Consider the following 10,071-nt stretch of genomic DNA (forward strand, 5'->3'; position numbering starts at 1 on the left):
ATAATTGATCAGTCTCTAAAGCCATCCAAGCAGTGTGCTATTGTTAGTGGTAGGGCAAATATGATTGTATGTTCTATCTACAGAAATATTGAATACAAGTCTAAAGAGGTTATTGTTTCATTGTATAAGTCACTGGTTAGGCCACATTTGGAATATTGTGTTCAATCTTGGGCTCTTTACCCTAGGAAAGACATTGAATTGTTGGAAAGGGTTTAGAGAAGGGTTACTAGAATAGTGCCTGGGATGGAGGGGTTGTCATATGAGGAGAGGTTGAAATCTTTCAGATTGTTTTCTCTTGAAAATAGAAGAGTTAGGGGGGATTTGATTGAAGTGTTTGAGATTGTAAAGGGGATTGATAGTGTTGATGCGTCATCTTTTTTCATACTTAACAGTGATAATAGTAGGACTAAGGGACACAAATATAAACTTTGGCAGTGAAGAGTCATCTTCAGCTAAGACAGTTTTATTTTTCTAACAGGCTGGTTGGCCTTCAGAAAAGGTTGCTTTCAGATGCTGTGGATGCAGTAAGTTTAAAAGAAAGCTTGATAAATATGAATGATAAGGGCTGGTTTTTAAATTTTTTTTAAATTTATTTATTAATAATTTAGTTTAGAGAATGGAAGAGCCAAAATGGACCAATAGGTCCCATGTTGTCTCAAAATGTTATGTTATAAAAAATATTGTATGTTGCCTGTTTGTCAGTCTGCTGAATTACATGTTGTCTGTCTGTCATATGTTGTTACCATACCCATGTATATATTTGTCAATCTACCCATGTATACATTGTTTGTCAGTCTACCCATGTGTATGTTGTTTGTTTGTCAATCTTCTCATGCATATGTTGTCTGTCAGTTTACCAGTGTATATGTTATTTGTTTCTAGTATACACATGTATATGTTATATTGTTTGTTTTATACATATATACACCCATCTATATTCTTTTCAGTCTACCAATATTTTTTATTCTACCCATGTTTACTTTGTCTTTTTTTGATTCGTTGTTCTGTTCAGTAATGTATTATCTGTTTGCTAGACTACCCATATATATATGTATTATGTGTTGGTATTTGTAGGTTTTTAATATACTTGTGTACTCATATTGGTTTTTACACATCTTATATGTACTTATAGAACATTATTAAATTATTCATATACTCATAGAACTTTAATATATCACCCATGTACTCATCACACTTTAATTTGCCATTTATAAACTCTTAATATTTAAAGTGTAAATTCTACAGCCTAAAACAAGGCAAAATAATGAAAATTATATCTCTCAGAAAGTTCAGCAAATTCAGAATAATGGCTTTCTTTTCTGTTCTAAGAAAACTGCCCAGACTCTGTAAGCCAAGAACATACATGTACATACAAGACACCAGAAGAAAAGAAGGTTGCTGAGAAAGCTTTAAAAACATGTCAGGTCTTGTGGGATTCAAAGTTTTCAGTCTGCCATCATGTAAGTCTTAATGTGGTTAGCTATATGACCTTCTAAGCTGTATAAAGCAATGTTTTCAGATGTTTAACCATCATTCATCTTAAATAATACCAGGTGTGATAATACCACTGGTGTCACATGTTTAGATGGCAGTTACTTAAGTAAAAACATGTGTGATGTACCACTGGTGTCACATGTTTAGATGGCAGTGGTATCATCACACATGGTTTTACTTAAGTAACTAGCTATCATATGACAGAAAATATGGTAATAGAGGAATCTTTGAAAATTCAGTAAAATGTTCTATAGACTTCATTCTGATTTGTTATGTAGGAAACTTACATGTGTAAAATCTTAAAATGCCATCTTTATTTGTTGTGTACAGTATATATATATGTTTGCTTTAGTAAGAATAAATTTATTTGAAATGCAAGTTCCTTTGACATTTTGCAGTATTTCATAAAAATTTCTCATGTCTTTTTTACAAATTTAATACTTTGTTGAAATTGTCCAGCCTGTGTTTTGGTAGTTAAGTAGAAATAATACAAATTTACTTAAATTATATAGTCAGTAGCATTCAGTGTGTTTGGTATTTTGTTCTTTGTTTTGCTTAAAAATGTTGTGAACATGATCATGAATAATGTTTCTGAAAGTTATAGTTAATATATTTATAATGAATTGTATACATGCTAAAAATCCATATTATCATTAGTTACCTATATCATAATTTACAGAATTAATCAACATTCGTATATTGAAGCATATTAAAGTCCTAGGCTGTCTTTAATCAATACCTTATTAGTTGTCTAATATTGTAATTTACAGATCATTAACCCAGTACGATATATTGAAGTTTATTGAAATCCTAGGCTGTCTTTACCCAATCTTATCTTGTTGCCTGTCTCCTGTTTACACCGGCCACTTCCCTCGCTGAATTTGAAAAGCTGCGCATGCAGGCAAAACGCAACATTCATTTTTGAAACGACGGGAAAATAGCCATGAATAATGTTGATGTCAAATTTTATTTCTCAAACAAGATATTCTACACTAAATCGTTAGGAATTAATCACACTATCATTCACCTTTCAAAATGTGACTTAGCTTAAAGTATAAAAATATAGATTTACCGTATGTTATTGTTGAGCAACTCTTAGCATGACCGAAGTGCTCAACAATTACTTTTCGAGGTGGATGGTATAAGTAGCCCAGAGCTTTGGATCTGAGTAAAACCAAGAGTGCAACATATTAACTTTTTTTAAAGTCCATGAAATAATTTAAACTAATAGATTAAATTATACTTTCTCCATCATCCGGGATGGGTACTTTTGCTGGATTTACTTAAACTTTTCCCACCAATGTGGATGGGTACCTTTGTTTGTACCTTATCATTTACCTAATATTTTGTTTTACAGATCATTAATCCAGTACCATATATTGAAGCATATTATAGGCTGTCTTTACCCAATACCTTATTATTTAACTAATGTTGTGTTTTACAGATCATTAAATTGATACTACATGTTGAAACGTACTAAAATCCTACTTAGACATTATGCTTTACAGATTTTTAACCCTACACTATATATTAGAGCATCCTGTAAATCCAGGCTATTAGTACTAATCAAATATTGTGGTTTATAGATCGTTAACCCGATTCCATATATTGAAGCTTGTCGTATGGATTACTGTGCATGTTTAGTATCCAGAGAAGAGTGTGTGTGCAACAGTCTAGCTGAGTACTTCAGAGAATGTGTGCGACTAGGAGGGAAAATACCTGAAGGATGGAGATCAACAAAGCTTTGTCGTAAATATTTTTCTTCAGTTGACCAGTAAAGACAATGTTAAAAATGTTTTTCTCATCTATACCTTTAAAACAACTGCTAATAAAATGATCTGCTTATATTTAAAAAAAGAAATAAAAAAGATATACTTGTACCAAAGATAAACATCTTGCATTAGCTACCTTACTTAATATCTGCATAAGTGTGTACTGCTGTAACTTTGTAATGATTATCAAAAAGTACTCATTATCATATATATTTATATATATTTTCTTGTTACTAGTTTTGAATGTACTAAAGTTTGATGTTCTGTTAATTATCAACAAAATGTTCTGTGATTGTTTTTAGTGCTTTAATTCAATGTACTTGTTGTTTTAATATAAATCCATAAAAATATATTTGATATTCATGTACTTGTAAAGCATATTTTATTAGAAGTTATTACTGCCCATTTAAAAATGAACAGAAATGTGTAGATTGTGTCTAATGTTACTATAAGTGTTTAATTTTTGTTCATTAGCCCTGAAGTGCCCTTCAGACATGGTTTACCTTGATTGTGGAAGCTCGTGTCCAAAAATGTGCAGTAGTGTTAAATATGATTGTGAAGATGAACATTGTGTAGATGGTTGTCACTGCCCTGAGGGTACTGTTCTTCTACGTGACAGGTGTGTTAAACAGGACAACTGTCCTTGTCTCCATGGTGGCAAGTATTATGAGCCGGGTGAGAAAGTTGAACAAGAATGTAACTCATGGTGAGTAATTTGTTATTATTGGTTGGTAATGTGCTACTACTAATACTTCTGTTTCATTAAAGGAATTAAGACACATCAGTGTAACTGTTACTTACTTGTTTAATTTCAATCTTTTGTCCTAGCTAGGTTTTGTCATTGTGCCTCAGATTTACTTGTTGAATTATCACTTATGGATTTCTTAAGGTCCTGTATGAGTAATCTGCTTTCATTCCTTTCTACAAACAGCTTTCTTTATCTTACAATCCAGAAATATAACACTCATAGCATTGAACTGATGTTCACTAATAAACTATTTTCTTAACCAAAACCAAAAGTATTACACTTATAACTCATGATACAACCCACAGTATATGGTATAACTTGTAATACAGCAAACAGTGTACAATACATCAGAACTTCAGTTAACGGGCATCTCGAAACAATGAGCACTGTGCCATTAAGGCCAGACCTCTTCAGTCTCTTTCTTTTTCTACTAATTGTAACCAAAATAGATTTTGCAATAATGGGCACTTCATTATTCTGAATTAAGGGCAGTGTTGTCAGGTTTTAGAAAGGCCACATTTCTTTACAGTAGGTATGTGTGACTTGTTAGTGATAAATTTGAACAATAAATGGACAGCACACAATCCACTTGTTTTAAAATAATATATTCAAAACAAATCAAATGTAGGTACAGAAATTCTTTACACTATAGGATATCACAGTTGTATGTAAAACTCTAAATAATTCTCTTTTCTTGTCAAAAGTCCACACAAGCTGATTCATTTACTTTAGAATCCAACTGACAAGACAAATCATTTTTCTCTACTCTGTTTCTTATTATACAATCTGTGATAAATTCACTTCTGTTAATCCGTGGGTTACCCGGAGCTACAAGTAATTGTCTCCTTTTCATCAGAGTCCACACAGGAGGGTTCACTTACTTTAGAACAAAATAAATTATTCTCCTTTATCTCTATTATTACAATACCACTGTGAAGCTCACTTTAAATATTGCCCATTATGACTAAACTAACAATTACACAATCTAACTTTCACTTAATTAACATTTTCTGACTTCACTTTTTCTGTGATCACTTGGTTCCCTATATATGTACATAGCCCAACTGAGGCCTAGAACTTTCTCCAAACTCTGAGATGCTATGATGTAACAATACTCACTTAAGGCAACGAGAAAAATACAGAAGGTTCTAGTAATGTGACGTCAAATTACAACAATTAAACTATACACACAATGTACGACTCTTACTGAGTTACCTAACGAAATTTGTCATAACTATCACCTTTAAAATAATTACTTTTACACTCTTGTTATGAAAACTAAATAATCATTAAATATTAGATCACTGAATGAACTAAATAATAACTCTTACACTAACACTCTTGTATATCCAACAAGTGTCTTTAATCTTGTTCTCTATATGGGCACTTGATAAAGTGGATAGTTATCTTTGTATGCCTTTATGGTATACCACTAAATTCCAAACATCCCAGAAGGATGACCATTATTCAAACATGAGGTTTATTGGAACGGCTCCAAACCATATGCTGTAATAAATGTTTTCACAGAGTCAAAGTGCAATCTTATTACTCTGGGGAATTCTCATTGTAAACACTGTAGGGTACATAAGATAATAAAGTTAAAGAATTTATCATCTAGCTGAAAATCAAGAAACGCTAGTTAATAATGTATTCTTATGTTGAAACTTAAAATTACTTTTCTCTTAGCTGAAAGTAAACAAAAGAATGACAACAAAGTTCTTGATATTATCTTAAGTGTTACTCATTTTTTAAAAACACTTTTGCTTGTTGTTTTTTATCTCAGCGTAACAGATTATGCACTTCATTGTGATAATAATGGCGATTTATTGTAGTGAATGTCGGGCAGGAGAATGGATATGTACCAAGCAAAAGTGTGAAGCACGTTGCGCTTCTACGGGTGATCCTCACTACACAACTTTTGATGGTAACAGTTATGATTTCTTGGGCACCTGTTCTTACTATCTAGTGTATCATGACAAGTTCAGTATTGTTCAAGAGAATGCACCATGTCAGACTGCAAAGATCGTTGGAAAGAAAAATACTCCATTTTCAAACTTTGGTTCATGCACAAAATCTGTTACCATTACTATTGGGAAGAGTGTCCTGACCTTGAAGCAAGATTTCCAGGTAATGAGAAGTTTTGTCTTTTAAGACACAACAAAGATAGTTTATTTGCATATATATATATATATATAGAGAGAGAGAGAGGAGTTTAGAGGAGTGCAGTTACAAAAAATTATTATTTATGCAACCATACCGTAAAACGTTCATAACATACCACCAGTAAAAAAACATGCATTTTTTTTCATTAATACAAAATTATTTTTAAAATATATATATACACATGAAGGCCAATCTGTCATTAGATTCACCACCTTACGCTGAATTATACCATCCTTATGAGTAACTCTGTACATGTAAAATCGAAAACTAGACTAGGCTTCCTATTTTGATGAACTGTATGTTACATGTATGGTTTTTTTCAGAATACATTATTCACTTCTTTACAGAATAAATAGTTAGTGCCTTGGCATTGCTGTTGAAAAGCTTTGGTCATATGCCAAGCCAATGTAAAAGCTCTCACTCCTACACATATTAACGTTAACAATACTTGGTCTATGATGCAGTCAGCGTTAGACTATACCCTTTCACCAGTAGGTATGATGCAGTCAGCGTTAGACTATACCCTTTCACCATTAGGAGAGTGACACATTCTCCTTTCATAGTACTCCTCTTGAGCACTTTGTGTAAAACATCATTTTTTGATACAACACTACAAAAACAAATTATACATTTTTTTGATACAACACTACAAAAACAAATTATAAATTTTTTTGATACAACATTACAAAAACAAATTATAAATTTTTTGATGCAACATTACAAAAACAAATTATAAATTTTTTTGATACAACATTACAAAAACAAATTTTATATTTTTTGATACAACATTACAAAAACAAGTTTTACATTTTTTGATACATTACAAAAACAAATTAAAATTTTTTGATACAATGTTACAAAAACAAATACATTTTTTTGATACAGCATTACAAAAACAAGTGATATAATTTTGATATAATGTTACGAAAACAAATTATACATTTTTTGATACAATGTTACAAAAATAAATTATACGTTTTTTGATACAACGTTACAAAAACAAATTATACATTTTTTGATACAATGTTACAAAAATAAATTATACGTTTTTTGATACAACGTTACAAAAACAAATTATACATTTTTTGACACAACGTTACAAAAACAAACTCTATATGGATGTTTGGAAGCATATCTTGTCATTATGCATACCTTTCGATGATGAAGTATTTTTGAGATTTAAAGTTGCTGATTCAAGAATGCTGGAGAGTTGAGATCTTCTTATTCAAACTTTGTGTAATTAAGATATACGTATCATTCCTGAAGTTCACACTTATACAAATTATAACAAATATATCACATTACATCAAATATAGGCAAATAAATTGGAATTAATTTTCCTTTGATATTTTTAAAAGGAAAGTAATATTTACACGATTTATAATATTTTTATTTGAATGTGACATTAAATATACAAAACTAATATTTAAATACCAAAATTAATACCACGTGTGAAATATGTAATATCCCAAGAGTTGCACTGCCAGTTGATGTAATCTTTTGCTTTTCGTATGCAATGTAATATTCTCATGTTATTGCTACTTAATAGCTCTAGCTATATGTTGTAAAGTTACGTTCTGACTATGTATATAAAATGTTATCACGTAGTTACTACATAGTGGCACAACGTTATTACTACATATTATTCGGACACTACCATGTCACTATGTAGTAAATACATAGCATGTTTGCTGGGATACTGCCAGGGTGGATGATTGAATGTTTTATCTACCCATTTGTCCTCCATTCAATTTCTTCTCTGTATGATTATTCAAATTCTGATTATCTCCTTTGTCCTGTTTTGATAGTACAATTTTATCTTGTTTGCAGAGTTCCTTTTAGAGGTGACAAAAATACTTTTTTCCCTGTTGTGGGATTACTCTACTTCTAATAATTTCTCTCCATCTACTTTGACTAAATGGATTAAGCAACTTATCCAACTTGTCTATTCTACGATGTCACCTCTTGTCATGTTCATCTCCTTACTGCTTTTCTTGCCTTTGACTGTCAAAGTCCCCTGGATGAAATATTGCAGGCTGGGATGTGGACAACCACAGACACCTTTGTGTCACATTACTTATATCACATTGTGGCTTTATCAGCTTATGAATGTTTCCTCCTTCCAGTCACCATTCTTGAATCTTCCTAGAGGCTATAAGAAGATGAGTTGTTCTTCAAACAACAAAAAAAAAGAAACACAGGTACCCGCTAAGTGACTGTTTCAGTCTCACAGGGAAAATGTCTCTATTTCAAAAGCAACAGCATGTAGGGGATACCAGAAAGTGTTCAAACCATCTGCCACTGTTCAATGTAGTTTCCACAAGACTGCTTTAGCAGTATAAATATATATTTACCTTCTAAACCATTTTGTGCCAACAAAAATGAAAAGAGTGGCTACATCCACTCAACTTAACATGTTTTGTTATCCCTATTCATGATAACCAATTTCATGTTATTTCATTGAGGGACCTTATTCAAATTAGATGATTTATTTTCAGTCTATGGTGTTTTCCCCTATGAAAATTCCGTCGTCCCAATTTCTTCTAGTTGAACATGAGAATGCTTGTTTTCTCAGTATTAAGTCACAGGTCAATCTAGGCAAGTGTCAGAATGTAAGACTTTCCCCTGAACCTGAATAACCTTATTAAGTATTTCTCTCTTACTGTACAGCTTTACACATTGCCCTATCCACACTTCTTTTATGTGGTCTTATAGTAGCTTTGCTCATGTAAAAAAAAACTTGTTGGCAGTATATATAAAACCGAGACTCTAGATATTTGTTTCTGTGGAGAGGCAAGTACATTTTCAAGGAAGAAAACATTTAATGAATGAAAGACAATTAAACACACATCATACTTATAAAAGTATATTTTGTTTGATATTACTAGTGATTTATTTATGAAGCAAAATAAGCCATGACACAAGATTGCATGATATTGATTTAGAGAATTGGGCTTAGGGCAGACCAGTAAATTTAACAAAATAAATTTGAGGGTTATTTGTGATATTTTAAAAATTAACTTGACTAGCAAGATATCCATGCATACTGCAAGTTTTTGGGATTTTTATGTTTGTTTATTTGTTAAATTTTGCATAAAGCTACTGGAGGGCTGTCTGCACTTGTATTTCCTAATTTTTTAAGTTGTAGACTAGAGGGAAGGCAGTTAGTCACCACCATCATCCTTTATCAACTCTTGCGCTATTCTTTACCAATGAATAGTGGGACTGATTGTCACATTATAATGCTGCCATGTTTGAAAGGGTGAGCCCTAACCACTAGGCCCAAGTTTTGGGGAGCCCATTTACATTGGTTGTGCATGAATAAAATCTTAGCTTCTTTGTCAACTTAAATTCAGTTGACAATAGTTATATGAAACTTCTTTGTGATCACACACTATAGATGTAGTAAGATTTATTTGATCAACAAGACATACTGTAGATGTAGTGATCACCAAGACACACTGTAGATGTAGTATGATTTAGTGATCACCAAGACACACTAGGTGTAATAAGATTTAGTGATCACCAAGACACACTGCAGATGTAGTAAGATTTAGTGATCACCAAGACCCACTGTAGATGTAGTAAGATTTAGTGATCAGTAAGTCACATTGTAGATGTAGTAAGATTTAGTGATCATCAAGACACACTGCAGATGTTGTAAGATTTAGTGATCACCAAGACACACTGTAGATGTAGTATGTTTTAGTGATCACCAAGACACACTGTAGATGTAGTAAGATTTAGTGATCACCAAGACACACTAGGTGTAATAAGATTTAGTGATCACCAAGACACACTGTAGATGTAGTAAGATTTAGTGATCACCAAGACACACTGCAGATGTAGTAAGATTTAGTGATCACCAAGACACACTGTAGATGTAGTATGTTT

At 32.0% G+C, this 10,071-nt stretch overlaps 1 protein-coding gene across 1 annotated transcript in view; it reads left to right on the forward strand.

Annotated features, from left to right (window-relative positions):
* The window catches only part of LOC111088052 (von Willebrand factor-like), a 40,325-nt gene that overhangs the window by 12,144 nt on the left and 18,110 nt on the right, over nt 1-10,071 (forward strand). The window contains exons 7-10 of the mRNA XM_022396905.1: nt 1,330-1,460; nt 3,081-3,243; nt 3,741-3,972; nt 5,847-6,141. Coding sequence (XP_022252613.1) covers nt 1,330-1,460; nt 3,081-3,243; nt 3,741-3,972; nt 5,847-6,141 — 821 coding nt within the window. The remainder of the gene's footprint in view (nt 1-1,329; nt 1,461-3,080; nt 3,244-3,740; nt 3,973-5,846; nt 6,142-10,071) is intronic.

The sequence above is a fragment of the Limulus polyphemus genome, unplaced genomic scaffold (assembly GCF_000517525.1).
Source record: "Limulus polyphemus unplaced genomic scaffold, Limulus_polyphemus-2.1.2 Scaffold3056, whole genome shotgun sequence".
Classification (NCBI taxonomy): Eukaryota; Metazoa; Arthropoda; class Merostomata; order Xiphosura; family Limulidae; genus Limulus; species Limulus polyphemus.